Here is a 23,442-nt window from a genome sequence, read left to right on the forward strand (position 1 = left end):
AGGCGAACAAGTAAAGAGAAATGGTACGGCAGTGACCACAGCACGGCTGGACGATAGATGAATCAGCAAAAGATATAATGAAGTATGATTTCAATGCAGCCACACATTCCTCCGCCAGTGGACATCGTCGTCAAAAGCGCGCTTCGCTGGCAAGGCTAACCGCTGTGCCGCCCACGGTTGAAATCTGATCTTCAAACTGAGCTCGCATTTGGAGCGCATGATCCTCATAGTTGTCTAACAGCAGGGAAAGTTCGCATCGCGCGGCATGCTTCTACCACTGCAGCAACGACTGTGCAGCGCTCTGAGCGCGCTTGCTACTCAAAAGTGCCTGCCACAACGAGCGATACACCTTCCGAGTCGGCCTTCGCCCTCGCAGCTGGCTTATCTCCAACTGCGAGCCCTACAAGTACATAGGTAACATATTGATACATGCCCGCCACCTCATCGCGTCGCAATGGACCCCCTCTCCACGACCAACGGCCCACAAACCTCCATACCACCACCCAGTCTCACAGACGGCCAAAAGGGTATCATATTTCCCGTCGCGCTCCAACTCAAACAGCGTCCACACCCAAATGTCGGCACATACGTCCAGAACTGGCACCCACCCTCCGCAATCGCGGCGCGCTTCGGACTCCCTCTCCAGTTCGGAAACTGGCTAAGCTACTCCGGCGCCAAAAAGAACGACTACGCAACCATGTTCATGCTCGACATTGATCCGGATTCGGAGACATTCGGTCTTCCAAAGGCGTCCCCGGGTCACGGCGATCCCCGCGATAGGTTCTACGGCGATGCAGTGGTAATCCGCACCGATGGGGAAGATATCGATTGCTACTCGGAGGTCCTCGTGATTGCCGAATACATACGCATCAAAATCCTCCCCCTGTTAGCGCAGTTCCGGAAAATCACGACCGAGGCGTCGGGGATGCGGGCGCCGTGGTTGGAACTTTGCTTGAAGAGGATGACGAGAGGCGATCTTGTGAGGTGGTTTAAGGGGATTACGGCTCTTGGACGGCTGGAGTGTTTGAGGGGGGAGATGGTGGATATGAAGACGATGCGGTTGATTCATAAGGTTCCGAAGAAGGAGAAGGGGAAGAAGAAGGGCGCCGCGATGAAGGATGGGAGGAGGGATAGTGTGGTGGTTATGCGGTGAGGGTGTGAGTTGAGAGCGGCGGTGGGGTGCTGGTGGCTTGGATAGGGGTGGTGGCGCGGGGATGGTGGCGCGGTGTATATTCGTACTGCTGCAGGTTTTTGAGTGGAAAGTTTTGTTACGAAGCGACGCGCTCGATTGCTTCGGCTGTGTATTCATTGTCCAGCAGGCTCATGAGGGCAGTTTGCGCTGTGTGAGAATACAGCTTGTAGTTGAAGACTCTTGCGATTTCTCTTTCCAGATTTCCCAGATCCTCAAAATACAGTAGTTCTATCGATTTTGCTTCTGGGCATGCAGCCAACAAGGCTACTACTGCACATTGGCGAAGGATTGGATGAGGATTCACGTTCCCGTACGACCAGTGCTTCCGAGACTGCCGCGATCGAGCTGGAGGGCATGGAGATTTCTTGTCCTGGCGAAGCGAGCATAATGGTCCTGCTGGACTCTCGTACCAGATAGCCGTGTCGGTGGCCATTCACCCGCGATTCTACAGCAGGAGATCAGACAATGGGGTCGCGAGATCGGAGCACTCTTCATGGCAGACTTGGCCGTGTAGATCGTACGCGTTGCTTTGCCAGTAGCTCGTTATGATTGTCTTGTCTCCCGACCAGAACAACACAGGGAGAGCTTCGTCAGTCACGATGTCGTCCGGGTAAGTGTCCATTGCTCATACGAACATGGAAGAGTACCACAAGTCTCTCCACGAACTCCAGCGGAGGAATTGTGTTTGATACCAGTGGAAGGGCTGCTCGGCACTCGGCAAGCGCCACGGCACGCTAGCGCACGACAGACCAGGGTCTCATGCAAGTATTGTACATGTGGTACGTACCTTCTCCAGCGACACAGCAACAGCAGTCGCAATCATCGTCATCGGCAACAGCCATCAGAAGAGACTGGCGCCGTAGAAGCAAATCTGATTGCCGTAACAAGACCTGATGCTCGAGCAGATTCCTTGGATTCCTTGGTAAAAACATGGCGGGCGTTGAGAGACGCGAATGCCGATATCCTGGCCGTGTCAGTGTGCAAGGGCCAGTTTTCACACACACACACGCTTTCCCACAGATTCAAACAATCCCTGCCTACCGCACCGGCGCCTTCTGTTCTGGGATTCGACTTCTTCTTCATCCATCCATCATGTCCTACCTTTGTTTGTCGGACTTGCCGCGCGGTCCAGCGATCTCCCGGTAGCATCTTGCCATATCGCATGCGCGGACGCGTGCGTGTGTGCGATTGTGCTGCGTTGCACTCAATGTTGTTGAACACTGACTTCCACTCCGGCTGCTCCTCCGACGCCAGTATCAGCTCTTTACCTGCACCACCTTCTTAGACCTGCATAGCCAAGCCACTGCTCTCCTACTTGGCATTTACTTTTGTCCTGCGGCTATCAACCACCACGGTCCACCACATGCTTTTCAGAGACAGGACTGTCGACGACTAATTCACCTGACATCCTTGTTTAGTGGGCGAACGGTTGACTAGGTCACCTATCGCCAAGTGGGTCTCTCAATCGAGAACTTCGACTACTGGGATCTGCCCGCCTCAATTGCGACTCTCTTCTCAGATTGATCTGATGCTGCCAACTGAATTGACCGCCTGGTGCGATACACGCGACAGAACCTCATCTGCGAGACCGCTGGGTTGGAAGCCGATATTGTTGGGCAGGGTGCCGCTTCCATGAACATCATTCTACTGTTCTTGTGGCATCTGTCGCTCTGTCTACACGCCGTTGCCGCGGACGATACTCCAACTTCTTCCTCTCTGGCACCACCAGCATTCGATGAGGCGATTGACAATGGAACGTACGGGTACTATCCGACCCATACCTTCATCACGGAGAATGCCCTGAATGCACCAGAAATCAACTTCCTGCAATGGGACGATCGTTGCGATGATGGTCAATACTACTTCCTCACTCCCAGAGGCTGGGGTATCGGGGATCCTGGACCGATGATACTCGACACATACGGGAATCTTGTCTGGATGAAGCACTTTGGCAACAAGTTCGGTGGCCAGGCGTATGACTTCAAAGTGCAGAAGTATCAAGGTGAGGACTACTTGACCTTCTGGCTGGGCGATGATCGTGTTCGAGGACATGGTTCTGGCTTCTACTACATGGTGAGATCCTCTGAACCCGGCTACATGTGCGAAAGCTAACGATCGTAGCTCAACTCATCATATGACATTGTCCATCGAATTGGTGCAGCTAACGGTCTATCCGCCGACCTCCACGAGTTTCTCATTACACCTCAAGGCACCGCCCTGATGACCATGTACGAGATCGTCGAGCACGACCTGGCCGAGGTGCCGGATTGGCACCCTGACGAAGAACGACCGGGACCCTCGTACATATGGGATTGCGTCTTCCAGGAAATCAGCATCGACACCGGCAACCTTGTATGGGAGTGGAGGGCGTCAGATCATCTAAACGTAACATCAACATATCATGGCATTGGCCCAGGCGGCTCGAGACACGATCCCTTCGACTGGTTTCACGGCAACAGTATCGAAAAGGACGAATTGGGTAACTACTTGGTGTCAGCACGATATACGCACAGCGTTACATACATAAACGGCAGCACAAACGACATTATCTGGACCCTTGGCGGCCGCATGAACGACTTCTCTGATCTTAGCGATGGCAACGCTGTCAACTTTGCTTGGCAGCACGATGCTCGTTTCTTACCATTGGACACATTCCCAGAAACATACACTCCACCTCAGCAACAGGATGGATACACTACGAAACTTCTTACACTTTTCGACAATGCTGCCGAAGATCAGCACTACGAATATGGACTGCCGATATCACGGGGGCTTCTTTTGGAGATCACGTACCCAGACGAGCGGCCAAATGAGCTTGTCGCCATGGCAAGACCCTACGAGAGCACAGAAGGGCAACCAGACCTGAACGTGCAGAAGATTGACAATATCAACGGGACCAACAGCGAGTACACGGTACGTGTGGTCCAGTCTTACGAGAACCCAAGCGAGGTACGATCATCGTCACAAGGCTCTGTGCAAATCTTGCCACAAAATAGCGGACGGGATCCAAAGGTGCTGGTCGGCTACGGTCTCAATGCAGTCTTCACAGAATATGATGCCGACGGCACGGTCCTGTGCGACATACACTACGGCTCGGCCACATCCTGGGAGCGCGGAGACATCCAAAGCTACCGTACCTACAAATTTGCATGGACTGGGACACCAGAGACGCCACCCAAAGTCAACATTAGCGACGATGATGTGGAAGTGTATGTCTCCTGGAATGGCGCGACAGAGGTACGATCTTGGGTCCTCCAATGCTCTGAGGATTACGAAGCAGCAGACGACGCGTGGAATACGATCGCAGACATCCCCGAAAGTGGATTCGAAAGCTTAATCCCCATACCAGACGAAGTCGGAGATTCGAGATATCTACGGATCGTTGCTCTCGACCGCAACGGCGATCGCCTAGCTCATGGTACGAGCGAAGTCCTTGACCGCGGCCTGCTGGTATCTTACCGGCCGATGTTTCGCAGCAGCAATCTGTTCCAAGAAATGTCGGGCGTGACGCCACTCAAGATTCTGCTCATCGCTGTATTTTCCGCCTGCGGCGCGTTAATCATGTTCGGTGCATACAGGAGATACTTGGCTTGGAAATCAGGCAAGTCACATGCAGGTCCGCTCAGGTGGCGGAATGGGGCTGCTTATAGATTACTTGGGGAGGCATAGAAGGTACCTTGAGAGGTGTTGACGCCCCAGGGTTGCATTTGCATGGTGTGGTATAGCATAGCATAGAAGCGAGGAGTTCGGGTGGATACCATAGGGGCGGCGTTGTTTGTGTATGATGCATTTGAATGGTTGTCACGGGTGTGGATCGATGAGGTTTCCCACGAGCAAGTGGTGATGCGAGAGACCTTTAGTAGAGACTATGGCCACTTGATGTAATGTCCAATCGCATGATCTGGAATCATCAACCGAATCCCCATTGCATATATTGGCTGTAAGAATGATGAAGGCGCTGACTTGTGGTTCTGCTGGTTTTCTTGCACAGTCTAACCGTACTACTTTCACAGCTGCTTTAAAGCAACAAGATGCATGCACCTCACCTCCTGACGTTGCGGTACGACAAGCGTTTGCTCCTCCTCTTCGAGATAGTTCGTAGTATGACTCCACATCCTCGCACCCAGCTCCGCCCTTTCTGCGCCCAGCTTCTCTACTCGAGCAGTCAATCCCCTCAGCCAAGACCACCACTCATGACCAGCTCGCCATCCTCCTCATCTTCCGAGAGCAGACTGATGACTTCACCCGCACTACTCTCCCTCTCCCTCTCCCTCCGCTCTCCCCTCCTCCTCGCCTCCTTCGCTGCCCTCCTCGCCTCCCTCTCCCTCCCCCCTCCTCCATCATCACCCCCCTCCTCCTCATCTCATCCCTCGACTTCACATACGAATTCTTACACCTCGTCTTAAGACACCTCTTCACCTCCCCCACCACCTCCTCAAAATCCACCGGCTTCTGTCCCACCGGCCATCGCTCCCCTCTAAGCAGTTCGCGAAACAGCGGATCGTGACCTTCAACCTTGCTCCAAAGCCTCTTTCGATGTGCTCCGTCGCGGTCGAAGTGGCAGAGGTCTTTGCCGAGGAGGACGGAGCCGTTGTAGTCGGGTTCGCGCATGTAGATGTTCACAACTTCGAGGAGGAGTTTGAGCTCTGCGTCGTCGCAGCGGAGGTAGTGGCGGATCTTGTCGTGCTTCATGAAGACCCAGGCTGGCATGTTGTTGCTGCGTTTGCTGTTGGCGCTTTGTGGGCTGTGTGCGGCTCTGTTTGGAGAGCTGCTGCTGCCACCGCCTCCGCCGCCGCCGCGGCTGGGATTGAGGAGTGGTGTAGGTCTCTCACCTGGATGTGGTTAGAATGTGTGTTGTTACGAGCTTAAGGCGGGCTTACGCTTGATGGCTGGCATACTGCCTATTGTTGGTGCTCAAGACACCACGTATGGTGGTATTGTCTATTGTCGTCTGCTCGTTGGTGGTGCTATTGTGCTTGTCATTGACTGCAACAGCATGAAGACTTTCCAGGCTGCAGCTATCGTCAGACAGCTTGTATTCACTGTGAACCATTGCAGCCAATCACCACCTCTCCCCCTGCTTTAACACATGTCGGCCAAAGTGAAGAAGAAGAAGCTTGAAGAATTCTCTCGTAGACATCATTGTCATTTCATGTCCTGGCAGGACTAAGTTCGCTATGAACATTTCCGCAGCTCGCAGAAAGCAGAGACTACCTCCCATCTCCACTACCCCCGCCAGTCTGGCCTTGCTTCATCTCATCGTCTTCGCCAGGAAGGAAGATCTCATGTCCACTGCCATTCCGAACCTTGAAGCTGGCGATACATCCAATGGACGCTACACTTGCCACAATCCACCACGACATGCCCACGATGCCGCGCTCAGTCCATATGCCGTACCAATATCCAGCCAGCATTGGCCCGATGGTACGGAAAGTCGCCGAGCAAGCATTTCCGATACCATGGATCGTGGCCAGAACGCTAGGATGGGGCGAGCTGTTGTTCAGCAAAATGATAGATGCCGGCAGCGCAAACGTCCTCGCTGCCACCTGCAGGAAGAGCACCGCGCTGATGCCGACCCAGATGGTGACACCGCTGGCTGGTGCTGGTGGTGCAGAATTTGACGGCAGCAGCGCAAGGTAAGGCGCCAAGTAGTAAGCCATCGGAAAGAAGAATAGAGATCCTCGAAAGCAACGCATAAGGCCGAACTTGCCGTTGGCCCAGGGGTATAATATGAACTGCAGTGCAACGCCGATGAAACCGATAATCGCCATGGCGAACCCAATGGTGGGAGGTGGGAAGGCAAGGCCAGATGCGAATTTGAACACGCTCCTAGCGAGTATGCCTTCGCCATCTCGCTTGACCGGTGCGTCCACCAATTGATCGTCGCCGACGAACTCGCGTGGTGTGGCGAGAAACAGGATCCACAGGTTCGCAAAGGCGCCCATGTGGAAGTCGAAGATGGCTATACTCAGTAATGTCCAAAGCACGTTTGGAGTCCAGATGCGGCGGAATGGCAGCCTCTGGAATGGTCGTTGTTGCTCTCTCTCTCCGTTCGCGGTCAATCGATCCATCTCTACGGACCTTCTGGTTTCTTCTCCAGATAGTAGACCTTGCCGCTGACTCTCCTGCAGCATTCGATATCCTGAATTCTTCATCCGCATGGCTTCGCGGTACATTGACCTCACCAGCGCCACCGGGTCGAACTTGGAGATGTCCATCGGTCGCTTGCCTTTCAAGGTTTCCTGCAGACCGTAGTGCACCAGTATCGCCTCTGCGAAGAGCAGGACTGTGCTCATCAGGTTGGCCACCGCGTACGGGTAGGCTTTCATCCACACCACACCTTCCACACCACCAAATGTGCTGTTCGGCCCAAAGTACTGTGGCAAGTTCACTGTCGGATCTGCGAACAGACCGGCTAAGATCGGGCCTGCCACGTTTGCGACGTTGAACGCCGCGGGCAGGAGCAGGAAAGCTCGAGGGTGCCATGGCTTCGGTGTGATCTCTGCCACCATTGTTCGTGCCGAGCCTACTGTTCCATTGATCGCACCACTTATCAATCGCCAGAAGACGGCTTGTCCATATGTCCTGCTGAATCCCATTCCTATGCAGCCAATGCCTGTGCCGACCAAGCCGATGTTGAGTACTGTCTTCCTTCCTAGCATAGGTTGATCCGCCGCTCTGCCCCATAGTATGCTAGTGATGATTTGCGCGGCTGTGAAAGCGCCCTGCAGTGTGCCGGCTTGATGCGATATCGTGACATCGGATGCCTCAGGGTCGAAGCTCTTCAGCTGGTGCACCATGAATGTCTGCAGAGCAGCCATCTGGAAGAAATCGACGAATCGGGAAAGTGCGAGGATGGCCAGTTGGCCCTTGTTGGGCATGTTCGACCATGTCGGCGGCGGGGGAGGAAGTTTGACTATGGGGTGGCCCTGTTGTGTGGTTGTCGGCGATTCGAGCGGTGTCGATGCGCCTGGCGGGAGCATTGGGTTGTGCGCGAGGGACTGGCGCGAGTGTAGTGGGCCATTTTCGACAGCAGCGGGGTTCCAGTTGGAGCTCTCTTTCGTAGGCGAGGGTGTTCTGTGGTGGGAGTACGGGTCGTGTGCGCCGCTGTCCGCCGCACTGCCGTTGATCAACGGCTTGCCGGCCTCGTGTTGCTTGGACGTGCGACGCGGCAGAGGGGCTGCAGGCGCAGTGCTCCCAGCAGCTTCGTGTGCATCAGAGCCCAAGCGAGTTCTGACGTAGGCAAGCTGTCTGGATGTGTTGCGCTGGTGTGCGATGCCACCCCTCTGCCCTAGGGATGATGATCGTGCGTGTGATTGCATGGCGGCGATGGCGTGCTCGACGCCAGTATACGCAAGAACCGGTTGCTGGTAGAGAGTAGCTGCAGGGTAGAACTATACCGGTAGTTCTAATGTGAGGATGCAGCACAGCAGAAGTGAATGTAGAAACGGTCGATGAATCTCACGCAAATGACAGACAGCAGGTCTGAAGCCACACGCTGTTGCTGTCCTCGTCACAGCAGACGGCAGCAGCTCGGGCACAATGCTTCAGCGTCGTAGTCGTCGTAGAGGGCAGGGCTGCTTGCGTAGCTTGCGTAGTGTGCTGCGCCGCTGGTGTCCTCGTCCGCTGCAACAAGCCGCAGGCCAGACGGACGTGGCTGCATCACCGCATCCTAGCGCTGCGAACGATGGTTACTGCCAAGAGAATGTGCAATGCTTGTTGCGTATCGTCGGCCGGGTCAAAGCAGGCCGCGATCAACACGCAAGCTGCAGCAACGATTCTTCGCCAACAGCTTATTGCATCGTCCGTCCCTGTTCGAGATGTGCAAGCAGCAAGCTGGTGGCCGCGAAGCCTGGCACCACAATGTCACGCTAACGATGCAGCCAAGAAGCACTAACGGAGTGCAATATCCGAAAGGCTGAGACGGCTTGCTTTACACTTGCGATTCTGATGCGGCTAGCAGATTGGCCTGTAAACGCAAGCGATGTCTGATGAGGAACAGAAAGCGCTCTACTATCTCGTCTCGCTGAGTCACTGTCGATGATGGCTGTATTATTATTCTGCAGTCACAGGGTTGATGTGTACCTCGAATTGCACTTCATCAAATCGTGAAGCATAAACAGCTTGCCGTGGTCACCCGACAAATGCCCGCTAATGACCATGTAGCTGGGACGAAACAGATCTAAGCTTCGTATTGATGACTGTGTACGAGTGTGTCATAGCAGCTACGTGGCAAAAGAAGGAAGGCTTAATATGCAGATGACACGACATGCAGACGGTCGCAGAAGGAAGCAGCCCTTGAAGTCGTCGTTGTATTAAGGTATACGGTAGCGTGGGAACGGTTCTCCCACGCTCCGTAATGATGCGCATGGCCATGTGAGAATACGAGATCTCCGTGTGTTCGAGCAAGATCGATACGGGACGGAGGTAGATCGTACCAAAACGTCTGTGAAAGACCCTCCGGCACTTTTGAAGTAAGTACATACATGAGTGGACCCTTCTTGAGTCCCAACGCTCAAAATCGCCATTTCATACTACGCCTGAAAATGCATCCACTCGCTAAAAACGCAGCAATGGTGATGTGCAACGAATGGCACGCCCTATACACGTCTTCGTCATGCCGACGATCGTGGTCGTCAGTCCTGATGCCCGTGCCATAGTCAGGACATCCCGCTGGAGCTGCTGTATCCAGATTCGAAGCCATCCGAATCTCGAACTCGCATGTACTGACCCAGTGTCCTCGATCCAAATCGCGTTTGTGCGACTTCTTCCATCAGTTCGGATGTCTTGCCGTGTACTTTGCGGAATGCGCCAGCTCTCCACAGCATGAAAACGATCACTGCAGTTGTGAAGCCTACCATAACTCCGGTACCAGCTGCGACAGTTGTACTTCCGCTTGACCAAGTCTTGGTGTTGTACTTGGTCTTGCGCCCATTTCCTGTGCAGTACTCGTCTTCGTCAGCTTCCTCGTCGAAGTTGATGTCCGATCCAGGTACCATCTCCTCTGGGAGCGGTATATCCATGTAGTACTGCTTGGTATTGAAACCACGATTGGGTGACAAGTCATGCTTCGCGACCTCGTTCTCAGCATGATATGGCACTACTTCCTCCGGAGGCACTTTTTTGGCGTATTCGCACCCACGATCTCCACAGAATTGCCTCAGCTTCAGACTCGGCACAAATGTCTTCGCGATGACACTGGCATCGAGAGGTCGTCCTTGGTCATTCAGTGCTTCAGCGTAGGACCACTGCGCGAACTTGTCAAGGACGTACTCGGTTTCGAATCCGTCCTTCTTAGCAGTTCCAGCATACTCCCATGGCCCGGAAGCGCTGTCGCTAACATAGAAGTTCCACATCGCCACTTCTGTGGCCCCATTCCAAGAGACCCAGAATCTCATCGACTCTGGCTCATTGGTACTATCACTCTCTCCCATCCTACTGTATGTCCACAGTGCAGGCTTTTCTATAGGCTGGGCTGTCCAGTTGAATTTGTTCGACCGGTAAATCATGACATTGGAAGCGCGATTTGCGACCTTGCCATACTGTACGCATGTACCATCCTCTGTGTGCTCAGAAAAGTGGGCATGCTCGCCCCAGCCAATGTGGGCACCGCCGTTTGGCAATAACTGCATGTTGCCTTGAGACGTTGACAGCAGGCCTCCTTGAGCTTCCGGCGCTCCCCATTCTTTGATCATTGTTGCCACCTTTACGGTATGGTCAATTGATACGATCCAGCCGTGAGAGTATTCTCCTGTCCGATTATAAGCGTTGCTGGCATTGTCGAAGAACGAGAATGTGGTGTGAGTCGAGTTTTCCGAAATCCATCTGGCGTGGTGCTGGTAAGAGAATTTGAAGTTCGTGTTGCTGATGGTAGGACTGTTGCCTCCAACCGACCACATGATACTTCCGTCCTTGCCAGAAACCTTGTAGATGGTGCTGGTGTGTCTCGCGGAAATCAGGTAGTCTCCTTCGTAGTTCTTGTCGATCGAATTGATGTGGAAATAGTCCCAAGGTGACTGCTCGTGAAGGCCGTCTCCGCTCGTGTCCGTGGTACCTGGTAAAGTCCAAGCCTGGGAAAGATCGACGTGGTCGAGCGACCGCCACTCAAATACAACGCGACCAGTCTCAATCTCAACCTCCTGGAAGACTCCCTCAACGACCCAGCCTAGACCGCCTTGAAGGTTGAACCTCGGATTCGTTGTGAGATCGTACTGCCTGGGCTGATAGACCGTCATCAATGCGGTCGTGCCATTCGAGTGGGGTGTGATCTTGAACTCGTGCATATCACTGCTCGCGCCTGCGCCAGAGCTCTCTACCGTCTTCACCACCCTATAGCTCTGGTCCAGGATGACTCCCTGACCACGAGCGAAGCCTTGGTGCTGCTCTCCGTGGAAGTAGCAGAGATGATCTGTCCCTTTGTATTGACATACTTTCGGTGCGTGTGCAGTCTTTGGACCACTTCTTCCAGCAGCTGACCAGACGAGGTTGCCATAATTATCGTAAATGTACGGTCCTGGATCGATGTTTCGAAACGGCGCAAAGAATATGTATCCCGGGGTGATTAGCTCCGGGCGAAGGATAGTAAAATCGATTATAGGTGCGTGGAGATCCGGTCTCTGTTGAATGGATGTAGTGTTAGCGTTCGTGACTGCCAGTTGCTGGCCACAGCCGGAAAAGTGCGGAAGGTGCGACAAGGTGAGACTTACCGACTTGAACTGGTGTGTAGGTGAAGTACCGTTGTTGAGTTGAGCTTCAACGTCAGGCGCAAAGAGAGTGGCGAGCAATATACAGGTCCAGATCCAAGCGCGCCCGAGGTGGGAGGTGTGGTGGTGAGAGAAGGTCATTCTCCAGTAGAAATAGCCCACTGCAGCAATCACGCAAAAGAAGGTGAACGTGACAACATGTAGGAGTGCCACGCGAGAAGACGTCGTGTTGTGCTAGGTCTGGTAGCTGTAGATCATGGCATTATACAGCAGGGCGTTTTGCAGTACTTCGCCGGAGGTGTGGATAGAGGAGGTAGAGGAAGAGATCCTCGAATAGGCCTGGGCGTTGCTTCAGCAAGAATGCTGACCGGAACCTGGTCTGCAGCTGCGATTGCTGGATCAGCCCTGTAAAGGTCAACGAGTGCCGTAATTGAAAGTGAGCCTGCGCTGAACTCTTTTACACGAAGAGTTCGTTGTACCTAACCGACACTCTGAGCGAAACGCCGCACGGTCGCAGGAACTGTCAACTCTGCTGTTGATGCTGTCACCTGCATTCCGACGGTCATTTGCGGATGGCATCCCCTCTACCATTGACGTGGTCTCGTAGCGCTACGAGATATGGCCGCTCCACGGCCGTTCGTGCGCTTCAATCATGAAACAAGCAACCGCTCGAGATCTTCGGACGTTGTCTTGGACTTGCGTCTTCACTGTGGAACAGTCCCGAGCTGACCGCATGGGTGTCTATGTGTTGCACCCAGATATCATCTATTGTGCAGTCCACGCGTTCGCCGCCTCGAAAGCTGACCCCTAGATATTCCGGCGACAGCACAAAATTTTACAACGCTCCGCAGTGCACATCTGCCATCATATCAAACGAGTCGGGTGCCACGACAGGTGCCACAGCATTTTCGTGTTGCACCTGCGTCATGCAAACGCCCGAGCAGCCTTCTCCATGCTTTGCAGGCCCATGTTCAGACCCGCTGACAAGGATACAAGGATACGAAGCCGCGTGTTCCTTGCAAAAGTCTATGTGGTCCAGGCACGAGTGCGAGCTTACTACCATCCGAAACACCAGTACGTACGAGGGTATAGGTGAAGGTAGAGCGTAACAGTTGTGGCATAAGTCTTCATTCACATTGCTGGCCTCGGACAGTTGTGGTGTAGTGTGGTTATTAGCACACTACGCATTTCCAGCGAGCGTCAGCTGCTCTGCGCCGCCGAACCGCCGTATTCGCTGTGAACGTCTAGTAAGGAATCCGGAAACCCGTCAACTCCTTGAATCCATGATTTGTGATATCGGCCAGTGCCGTTTCCTAGTCACACAACGCCTGACCCTGCCCCCAATGGACGCCGATGTCCGCTCACAACTCCTCGCAGAAAGAACAAGCAAAGCGGCTCACCGCATATGACGGCCGCGTGTGCAACTCATGACAGCAGGGAGCCGCGGCTGCCGAAAAATCTGCGAATGGTCATGCTGGCACCGAATATGATTGCTGCAAAGGAGCCGCCAACCACAGTCGCGCGGAAGAGCACATTCATCATCTGCATGCGGTTCCTCTTGCGGCAGCGGTCAACGAAACCGTCCGTGTCGTTGGTGCGAGGAAACTTCTTGCCTTCTGGCACGGGCACCTCGAGGAAGTCGCAAAGTGGCTTCCAGCCCTCACCCATCTTGTACTCGAGCAGGTTCTCCTTGGGAACCAGGGACCGAACTTCATCGTAGTACTCGTTGAATCGGCGCTTGCCATTCTTCTCGAAGTCGCCCTCCCAAAATTCAGTCCAGAACTCTGAACAATCGTTAGTGGGAACATATCAGACAAAACGATGGAAACATACTTGACAGCATTGGCTGGTAGAGGCCAGCTCCCCAGTCAAACTTGGACACTAGCTTGAGTTCAGGCTCGGTGGCTCGCCAGTGGACAGTCTTCATTGTGCTTGCGTGCCAGCTGTCGACATCGCGAGTCGTGATGATGACCTTGGCTTCTGGATACGCCTCAATGAGCTCCTTCGCAAAGGCAACTGCGGGCCAGTCGCAAATTGCCTGGCAGTGACCCGTCAATTGATCCCACTGATCACGTCCGAACTTTCCCTTGCCGTCGTACTTTGAAGCCAGCGCGTCGGACCACATAAGGCAGTCGGGCGGGTTCTCGACGGATGCAGACATCATATGGTAGCAGTCGCTGAAGCCAAGATCCTTTAATGCCGTCCTAAGTGAAGCAGTACCTGTCCGCCCAAGACCCAGGGCGAGCACTCTCATGGGTACCACACGGCGGCATTCTCGTCGGTTGATGTCGGTGTCGTGTGTGAAGATGTCGGTGACTGGCTTGGGTGTGTATGGTTGGAATGCCATTGTGAAAGCAGTAGTCTCCGGTGGTCGAAATTAAGCAATATGGATCATGCAACGACTGGATGTTTTGTTTCTTCGAGCCTGGAATGAGAGGATCGTTACTCCGCAAGGTGACGTGCGGGAAAGCAGTTCAAAATGTAGTGGAAGCGAGAGAGGTAGCTCGTGGCCAAGTAGTAGTGATAGCCGAAGCTGCAGTGATGTGCAGTGGAAAGTAGTAGCGCGCTCCGCGCGACAAGTCCCTCCTTTCTCGACAAGGGTGATGCACTAGGAAACTCAACTCTGTGACAGCAGGACCGTGCATGCGATCCCGACCGCCGACTGGGCGTCTGGTACCCTTGCCCGGTGCCCACTTTTACCACGCGTTGCATGTCGTTGCCAATGTTACATAGAGGCGTACGTCAGATCCATCACCACAACCATTGTCTGCGCAATCGTTGTCTTCGTGTCTTTCGTGCACACAGCAACAACCCGTTCACTGGGACGCAAACACAGCAGCATCAATGCCAATCATTGTCCTCGCAGCGTCATCCTCGTGCGACGACTGACTGTCAATCTCCGCATCCTCGTTAAAGTTGACATCGCATCCCGCCGACTCATCTCGCAGATCTCAGGCCAGCCCTAACCCACACGCCTCGAGCAAGCCACTCGAGGAGCTCATAGCCGGCGCCAAGACACTCCCCAGCAGCCGGCTGCTGGGGGAAAGCTGGCGTTTCAGCGTGGATGTGTGAAACTTAGTACGAAACAGACTGTATTGCGCTGCTGCTTCATCTCTGAACCTGGCTCCTCAGTATATGGCCACCGTGAAGCCTGCGAAGCTTTATGCGACCTTGAACGAGAATAGACGCCATGTCAGATCTCGTGAGCGCTCGGCTGAGCGTCCACCGTTCCCAGTGCGGCCACGCGGTCAGGAGGTTTGTGGCGTTGACGGCTTGCTTTACTGCAGCCGCTGGATCCTTCCCACCTGAAGAATGTTCTTGCCAAGCTCCATGTCTTGTTGATGGCATTGGCATGCTTCTGAGCCGGCTGGGATGTAATCAAACATGGTAAAAGTCGTCAACACCAACAGATCGATTCGACGAAAGCCACTGTGATCAATATCTTGAGCAGTGGTTGCAGACATTGACCAGAACGGGAAATTATGCAGCCCCGATGTCGCCGCCGAGGTAATACTGCTGAGAGTATCCGGCATGGTCTTCGTATCCGACGACCAACGCCAGATGGACTTGCCGCGTGTTGCCCGTTGTTCAATACGAGGCCTGTCAGTCAGCCATGTATCGCCACCAGACATAACCAGCGACAACAAGTTGAGCCTTCATCGACCTATGCAGTCCTAGCCTGGGCTGCTTCAAACATCGGGCACTGCCGCTGCATACTGAACCTACACACTCCAGATCTCTATCCCTTCAGCCAACGAATTGGCAACTGGATAAATGTCAACTCTGTCCCTCGAGCTGTCTTTCCATGCCTGCCAGACGATGGCACCTTCCCGAGCTGGTATAGATGGCAGAACCGAATTCTTCATAGATCATCGCACAGTACCTCGATCAACCTCCTTCCTCGCTACAGGCAAAGCATACTGTAGTGATGTAGCATCAACTAACGTGCTTCACCACCGAGCGGGCCACTTTTGCCAAGAACTGTACCACTTCCACAGATACAGCTATGCAACCACCATTACAGCGTGTATTGTCTTCAAACGAGGCCAAACTGACCTTAGCTGTCCAGGCCACGAAACGCGACGCGACAATCACGAATCGACTTGCTGCAAAGGTATACGACGCGTCTCGAACTACACTAGGGTATCGATTGAATGGACGACCTCCTCGGGGTGACTGCGAGCCCAATTCGAAGAAGCTTACAGAGCTAGAAGAGAGGGTGATACTTGAGTACATACTCGAGCTGGATCTTAGAGGTTTCCCGCCATCAAAGGCTAGTGTACGAGCAATGGCCGATTCATTGCTACAAGAGAAGGGTCTCAAGCCCGCTGGTCTCAATTGGACAGACAGGTTCATTGGGCGGCATCGTGAGCTAAAGGTTCGCATGACACGTGGATACGATCGTCAGCGAGCCCTGATGGAAGATCCAGACGTTATCGAGAAGTGGTTCTTGCTTGTGCGTAATATGAAGGAGAAGTATGGCATCCTTGACCAGGACACCTACAACTTCGACGAGACAGGGTTCATGATGGGTGTCATTACGTCTCAGAGCGTCGTTGCGGGTTCAGAAAGGCGTGGTGGAAAGAGGAAGGTCGTTCAACAGGGCAATAAAGAATGGGCAACAGTGATTGAGACCATCTGTGCAGACGGAACAGCGCTCCCACCCTACGTTATCCTTGCAGGCAAACAGCACATCAGTACCTAGTACCAAGACGGCAACTTGGGTCTAGACTGGACAATCGGGCTAACAGAGAACGGCTGTACCAACAATGAGTTCGGTATACGGTGGCTAGAGCATTTCCAGAAGCATACTGTAGCTCGTACGACTGGGGCATAGAGACTGCTCATTATCGATGGCCACGAGAGCCACAACTCGAAGGCATTCTAGAATCTGTGCAAGGAATACAAGATCTTGGCCCTATGTATGCCATCGCACGCCTCGCACTTACTCCAGCCATTGGATGTGGGTTGCTATTCGCCTTTGAAGAAGGCATACGGTGCTTAGCTCTCGGGCTTGGTACGCCAGCGCATCACTCATATCGACAAAGTAGAGTTCCTACGCGCCTTCCGGGCAGCCCATGACGCTGTATTTAGACAGGAGAACATCCTATCGAGCTTCAGAGGCGCTGGTTTGGTTCCATTCAATCCATAGGCAGTGATAGACAAGCTTGATGTCAAGCTACGTACGCCAACCCCTCCAGCTCCGGACTCTACCCCTGAGGAGTCGAAGACACCACGAACTACAAAAGAATTCGACTCTCAATCGACACTAGTAACGAACAAAATGCGTGCCCGGGCAGGTTCATCGCCAAACTCGTTACAGGAAGGGGTGCATCAGCTTGTGAAAGGGAGTAGAGAGATAGCGTATCAGATGGCTCTTATGCGAAGCGAGATCAGTGAGCTACGCAAGTCTAACGAGGCCCTTACACAGCGGAAAGCACGAAAGCGCAAGTACATTCAGTCTAGAGGGTCTCTAACCTTCGATGAGGCGTCGCAATTGATACCTCCAGAGGATACTAGGAGGCAGGAAGTGAGTAGAGAGTCGCTAGATGGTGTTCGGCTAGCACCAAGGCTACGACGCTGTAAGCGATGTGGCGAGTCGGGGCATAACGTACGCACTTGTCAAGTAGACTTGCTAGATAGCGAAGAATCTGAAGAGGAATTGTCCTCCTAGTAACGATTCTATAGGATGTCGTCGTGTTAAGATACCGTCGCAATCAAAGTGGAAGTGGTACAGTTCTTGGCAAAAGTGGCCTGCTCGGTAGTGTGGCCCGCTCGGTAGTGTGACCCGCTCGGTGGTGAAGCACGTTATGCACAATCGCCTATTGTCAACTCTATCGACACCAAGCATTTCGTTATACTCAGCCATTGGCTGACTCGTGCCACGTGCACCCAAAACACAACGTAGAACGACAGCAGATCACTTCACCTCACTTCTTTCATCTTCGTCGCATTCGAGCTCTACCTTGTGATTCTTACGAATGTGGATATCCCTATCCAACATGCATCCCCCGATCGCACCTATCCAGCCCCAAACATGCTATCGAACCAGCTGCGCCAGCGCTACAGTACCGTGGTGCAACCTCGCTCGCTTCTTTTCACTTCAGTCCAAACCCTTCGCTCTCATCGACAGCTCTCCATAGTTTATCCTCTAGCTGCTCCCGATAATCATACCGATACAACACTAACATATTGAAACACGTCCTAGCTACTGGAAATCTGGCTCGTTCCTCACGACCTCCTCCACCCCAGCCGTCTCCACCGGCTACGATCTTCAAGACCAGACTGGTAGTGCCCACAGCAGGTATCCTGTCAGTACCAGTGATGAAGGTCAGGAGCTTTCGTTGTTTCTCTGGTGTGGCTTCGGCAACCAGCTCCCAGAACCACTGAACGACTGGCACAGACTCTGCCGGGTTCGGGATCTGCTGGTGCGGCGGCTGGAAGTGGCGCCAATTCTCATATTGCGCAACGGCGCGTAAAGAGTCGACGTCGAGGGACTCGTCACTGCCGCGGATCAGAAGCTCGATCTCTTCTGCTCTGAACAATGACAGTGCGTTTCCAGCGCAGACTGTAAAGAAACCTCGCTTGAAAGGTTCGAACTGCCGAGCTACTGCCGTGTCCAGAAGGTAGCGTACGTATGCTTCGACAAACTCATGGCGATTTGCATTGGTGACCGGTGTTTTCTCGCCATTCGGTATGAGTGGTACATTGCTCACGACACCATAGCGCTCGACTGAGGCGACGAAATCTCGGCAATAAGTGGCCTCCACATCGCCGTCGAAGTCGAGGAGCTGCTGCAAGCCTGCGGCGAGTGATGGGCGAAACTCAGCAAGATCACTCAGTGTGTACGTCATTTGACCTTTCGTGCCTGTAAGCGACGACACGTTCGAGTGGTTGGTGATGGATGACGGGGCTGCAGCGAGCAGTTTTCGAAACGCAAATGGTGGAAACGCAACATCCAGAATCGTGCTGTTGTATATCGCCAGGCCAAGAAGTGCCCCGACAAGGTAGTACTGGTCCGAGGTTTCGAAAGAGTTTGCGTTGAAGTAGCAAGTGTTCGAGTCTTCGTCGTAGATGAACATGCCGTGGTTCGGGTCGAAAATATCACGCACAATCATCAGGAACCACTCCTTTCTTGGACCACCGGCATCAACACCTTCCTCGCCAGTGAAGTGCACCCGCAACCCTTTCTTCAACTCCTCTTGACCAGCGCCCACTGCTTCGCTGATCTGGCGAAGGCTGTCATCTACCATGCATTCGCGTCGGATACGTAGATGGAAGTTCCCATCAATCGCTCTCTGCCGGATGACTTGATCGAAGTATGCTTCCCGTGCTTTGAGCTCCATCTGCCTACGTGCGTCATACTCCAATACCTTGATCTTCGTTCCCATAGACAAGAAGAGTGGGTATTGGCAGAAGGCAAACTTGTCTCGCTTCGACTCCCACACCTTGAAGTCTGCTATCATGTCTTGATAGTCCAGTAATGTGTTGTAGAAGCTTGACGTGTGCAGGAGTTGGCCACTTCTTCGTGCTTGTGCTCCAGCGGAGGCTGTGTTATCGGCCACAAGGGAGTCCACTCGCAATCCTGGCTCACGCAACTTGCCTTGCCAGACATTGTTGGCGGAGAAGAGCAGGGACATTACTTTGGCCGCTGCCTTGATCTGCCAGTCTGCAGCCCATTCAGGTTCGCCAGTAGGGTTTGTCGAGCCCTTGTTGACAGATCCACTCAAACCCATGGCAGAATGCAACTGCGCAGAAGTGTTCATCGCTGAGCCAGACAGATCTGGAATCAGACCTCCATCATGAATAGCACCGCTCTTTCTGCGAGAGCGCCCCGAGATCGGTTTGCCAAGTCGATATGTCACGAAGCTGGCTACCAGATCCACAGTCTTCACAAAATGAGGTTCGTCCAGACGAGCGAACCAATTGACTAGATACCTATGGCATGACTCGGACGAATTTGCCATGATCCCGAATATTCGTTTCAACAACCCGTTGTGCTGACTGCCTTGACGCGAAGAATCCTTATTTGGAGATGTTTTCATTGGGCTGGGTTGCATCTTGCCATGCTGTCGGCGGGATGGAGGTCGATTCATCAGGCGATTCCCATACGACGGTGTTCTGAATGGCTTGGTCCCCGGATACAAGGAAGGGTTGGATAGTAGTATGAGCAGCCATCGTAGGTCCTCGGGATCCTTGATCGGTCTCGTGGGCCGCTTCAAGGAGTTCTCTGTGATCTTAAGCAGAGTTCGCGCGGCATGTTCCCTCGCTTCTGCCAAATCTTCTTCGATTTCTTCAACATTGGCGTCTCCCTGCAGGTTGGTTTTGTGCATCTGCGGGTCGATCTCCACCAGACTTTCTGCTTTCGCCATCCAGTCAGAGCCAGCGGAGTGGACAAGATCATACCAGACTGCTACATCCGTCCAATTGAGGTTGGGAGACTTGGACGATACTGCTTTCTTGGACCCCTCGCCAACCTTCTTGCGCTTCAGGGCTTTGTCAGACTGATTACGATCAACCTTGCCAGTCCACCACAGTCCGTTCTCGCCAATATCCCCGAGCAGGAGCGTCTTGGCGTCGATCTCGGAAAGACCGTCCATGGGGCTTTGCTGGACGTCAGTAGCGGGTTCCGGCGGTGGCGTCTTGATATGGCTCTCGCTACGCGTCCGGCTACCTAACGCGGGACGCACAGTGCTGAAAGAACGGTTGAGGCATTGAAAATTGCCAAAGTCGGAAGCCAGGTAATTCTCAAGAGGTCTGAATATCGACTTGATCCTATCTTGATGTCGGCGCTGTTGCATTTCCTGTGCCGTCATCCTCGGGCTCACATTGGCGGGACGGGGCGAACGTTGTCCATTTGGCGTGAGGTTACCACCGGGAAGTAAGTTGTGCGAAGGGCGTCTATTCGGGATAGGCATTGGAGGCGGTGGCGGTCTTCTCGTTGGCTTCGTGGGCAGGGGAGCAGGCTGTGGCGTCGATACATTAGACGGACCAGCAAGGCAATGTGCAGCGGGAAATTGCTCTGGTGGCGGAGTGTCCAAACGTGTGCCAGAGAACTTGTTAAGCTCATCTATATCGCGAATGGTTGCGCTCGGGAGCGTAGTCTTGTCAGCGTCTCGAGGTGTATCGGGCGGCGACGTCGAGACCGGCGGATCTTCCAGACGCCTGCCCTCATGTTCCTGATCTGGCGTACTCAGTGGCACCTTGTTCCACCACTCGTCAGGCTCAAATACATCTTCCTTCTCCAGAGCAGCCTTTCCCTTGCCCTGAACACCATCTGTTGGACGCCTGCATCTTGCCTCCAGATACGCGGTCAGGCACTTGTCAATAATTGCACGGGTGTGCTCGATCGATAGTGGCAACCGTACGCCAGCTGGTAACGAGGCTGAGTAGCTGTCTGCTCGTTTGACCTGTGGCCTGTCCTTGTCGCTGTCCGCCTGCTGTTCGGCTGGCTTCAAATCGTTGATGGTCAGGCAGCACAAGCACCTGAACCTCTCGAGCTCTCTCGGCACCTTCACAGTGCTATCACAACACATACAGTGCCTGTTCGTCTTTCCTTCCTCATCTATCTTGCCTTTCTTGCCTGACATCACCCTGGTCGGTGTCGCTTGCGGGCCTTGGTCGAGTACCGGTACCAGTACATTGTCAGGCGGAAGGTAGCGATCGTGGAAGTTGCCATTGCTCTTCATGCGTCCAAACAGCTTTGGTAATGGATTGCTCGCAGATCGGCTATGGGCGTGCTGTCGTGTGCTGGCAGCCCGTGCTCCTGCTGGGGGCGGGACATTGCGTTCTGGGTTGAGAGTGGGCGGATCGATGTATTCTGTGGGCGCTCGTGGTACAGGCTTGCGCTGATTGCTGCTGTTGTTCGCTGGGCCGCGCGAGGAACTGGCAGTATTGTTGCCAGCGCCCCCAGACAGCAGCCGTGCTGACCACCCAGGCATCAGTAGCGGAAGCTAGGGTGTAGCATCTGCGGCGTCGTGGTCGTTGTAGTACCCAACTTCAAGATCGAGACCAAACTGTCCAAAGTCGTCCAACAAGCTGCACCTCGCATGCAGTGGATATGCCCTCAAACGCTTCCTTGCACCACTAGAATTGCAATTGTCAGTAGCGGTTCGGCAGGAGCAGTAACGTTTGGCAGGCGGCGGTGGCAGCTGGCGTTATGGTGGCTCGGGGTGGTGCAGGAAGAAGCAACAACCAGGCTGCGCCTCGGAGGCACAGAGACTAGGCGCACGCAAGTGACGCTTTGACGCCAGCATGATTGATCGAAGTTGGAGGATGAGTGAACGACGAAACACAAAGCGACGCCAAGTCTCGTGTTGCGCAGCGCGAGCGAGGGGTGGCTTTGACGTCGCCCTGAAGATCTCCTAGCTTCCACCCATTGCACCGGTAGACGAGCACGACAAGGGACTAGATCACGCAAGCACGGTTGAGTATCACAGGAGTCTGAACGAGGCAAGATCTAATGCAAGAGGTGGTTGGCTCATTGCTGCATTCCTGCAAATGTGAAGATGCGAACGCTCGAATGATTTCATTTTCGTTTCATCTAGCCCGCGGAACCGCACTGGACCGCTTGACTGTAACCGGCATGTGCAAAGTCTCCTTTTGCGACTTTGCGCTGACCGATGATGCCCCCAAACCGTTGCAACTCCACCGTGAATGCCATACAACAGTATAGCAACAAGCACCACGTCCTCCAACCTACATCTATCTGTAGCGCCAGAGAGACAAGGTGTTTTGTCGCTTCCAGGTGTGGCGACGACCAGCCTTGGTGTTGTTGTAGCGGTGGCCCTTGTTCATACCTCTGCTCTTCTTGCCGGTGGCGGTGAGACCACGGGACTCGCGGTGCTTGTGCACTGGGTTGACGATCCAGTTGATGCGGGCGTCGCGGCGGATGGCCTTGTGCTGTGGGTCGACGAGGATGATCTCGTAGTACTTGTAGGTGCTGTCCTGGTTGATCCAGTAGCTGTTCAGGACGCGCAAGTTGGCGCAGCGGCGGCCGACACGCTCCTCAGCGGTGGACTTGAGCGAGCGCTGGTACTTGAGCTGGTTGATACCCTGGTTGGTGGGCTTGCCTGTGATATGTATGAGTATCCAAATGCCCGTATTCCATGTCCAAGAATTCCACCATACCGTAGGTGGCACCCTTTGGTGCGGGTCTCTTGCGGCCACCACGGCGAACACGCACGCGGTAGATGACATAGCCCTGCTTGGCCTTGTATCCTAGGCGGCGGGCCTTGTCTGGACGAGATGGGCGCGAAGCGCGGTGGATCACGTTGAGCTGGCGGAGCTAGATTGATGTACTCTCAGCAAATGTTCAACGAGTACAATCAAGACACAAGCACGCGAAGTGCCATATGCCGCTCATGGTATGTCGGTGTTTCGTACCTCCCAGCAGCGCACGCGGAGCAAGAAGCGCATTACATCGCTCTGCTTCTTCTTCTGAAGCTCCTCGAGGTACTTGTGGGCACCCATCTGTGGCCACTATTAGCGATTGTCCTGGTTGCGATGGAGTGTCTCGTGGACAATGTGCGAGTCCAATGCCGGGTA

The 23,442-nt window shown here is 53.9% G+C and overlaps 7 protein-coding genes across 7 annotated transcripts; 2 read left to right on the forward strand and 5 right to left on the reverse strand.

Annotated features, from left to right (window-relative positions):
• Nucleotides 1–454: 454 nt before the first annotated feature.
• On the forward strand, nt 455–1,153 carry CLAFUR5_11819 (uncharacterized protein; the record flags this gene model as incomplete). Its single annotated transcript, XM_047910967.1, has 1 exon — nt 455–1,153. The coding sequence occupies one exon, from the start codon at nt 455–457 to the stop codon at nt 1,151–1,153; it is 699 nt and encodes a 232-aa protein (XP_047767340.1).
• A 1,671-nt stretch (nt 1,154–2,824) lies between these two features.
• CLAFUR5_11820 (uncharacterized protein) lies at nt 2,825–4,861 on the forward strand (the record flags this gene model as incomplete). Its single annotated transcript, XM_047910968.1, has 2 exons — nt 2,825–3,265; nt 3,314–4,861. The coding sequence occupies 2 exons, from the start codon at nt 2,825–2,827 to the stop codon at nt 4,859–4,861; spliced, it is 1,989 nt and encodes a 662-aa protein (XP_047766889.1).
• A 505-nt stretch (nt 4,862–5,366) lies between these two features.
• Nucleotides 5,367–6,088, reverse strand: CLAFUR5_11821 (uncharacterized protein; the record flags this gene model as incomplete). The annotated part of the gene is made up of 3 exons (XM_047910969.1): nt 5,367–5,524; nt 5,587–6,024; nt 6,073–6,088. The coding sequence occupies 3 exons, from the start codon at nt 6,086–6,088 to the stop codon at nt 5,367–5,369; spliced, it is 612 nt and encodes a 203-aa protein (XP_047766890.1).
• A 314-nt stretch (nt 6,089–6,402) lies between these two features.
• On the reverse strand, nt 6,403–8,514 carry CLAFUR5_11822 (Major facilitator superfamily multidrug transporter mfsB; the record flags this gene model as incomplete). The annotated part of the gene is made up of 1 exon (XM_047910970.1): nt 6,403–8,514. One exon carries the CDS (start codon nt 8,512–8,514, stop codon nt 6,403–6,405), a length of 2,112 nt encoding a protein of 703 aa, XP_047766887.1.
• Nucleotides 8,515–9,852: 1,338 nt separating this feature from the next.
• On the reverse strand, nt 9,853–12,036 carry CLAFUR5_11823 (uncharacterized protein; the record flags this gene model as incomplete). The annotated part of the gene is made up of 2 exons (XM_047910971.1): nt 9,853–11,808; nt 11,899–12,036. The coding sequence occupies 2 exons, from the start codon at nt 12,034–12,036 to the stop codon at nt 9,853–9,855; spliced, it is 2,094 nt and encodes a 697-aa protein (XP_047766888.1).
• A 1,284-nt stretch (nt 12,037–13,320) lies between these two features.
• CLAFUR5_11824 (uncharacterized protein) lies at nt 13,321–14,242 on the reverse strand (the record flags this gene model as incomplete). The annotated part of the gene is made up of 2 exons (XM_047910972.1): nt 13,321–13,679; nt 13,729–14,242. 2 exons carry the CDS (start codon nt 14,240–14,242, stop codon nt 13,321–13,323), a joined length of 873 nt encoding a protein of 290 aa, XP_047766885.1.
• Nucleotides 14,243–17,993: 3,751 nt separating this feature from the next.
• Nucleotides 17,994–23,367, reverse strand: CLAFUR5_11825 (putative E3 ubiquitin-protein ligase mug30; the record flags this gene model as incomplete). The annotated part of the gene is made up of 4 exons (XM_047910973.1): nt 17,994–21,820; nt 22,695–22,967; nt 23,026–23,182; nt 23,281–23,367. The coding sequence occupies 4 exons, from the start codon at nt 23,365–23,367 to the stop codon at nt 17,994–17,996; spliced, it is 4,344 nt and encodes a 1,447-aa protein (XP_047766886.1).
• Nucleotides 23,368–23,442: the final 75 nt, after the last annotated feature.

This window comes from Fulvia fulva, chromosome 10 (assembly GCF_020509005.1).
Source record: "Fulvia fulva chromosome 10, complete sequence".
Lineage (NCBI taxonomy): Eukaryota > Fungi > Ascomycota > Dothideomycetes > Mycosphaerellales > Mycosphaerellaceae > Fulvia > Fulvia fulva.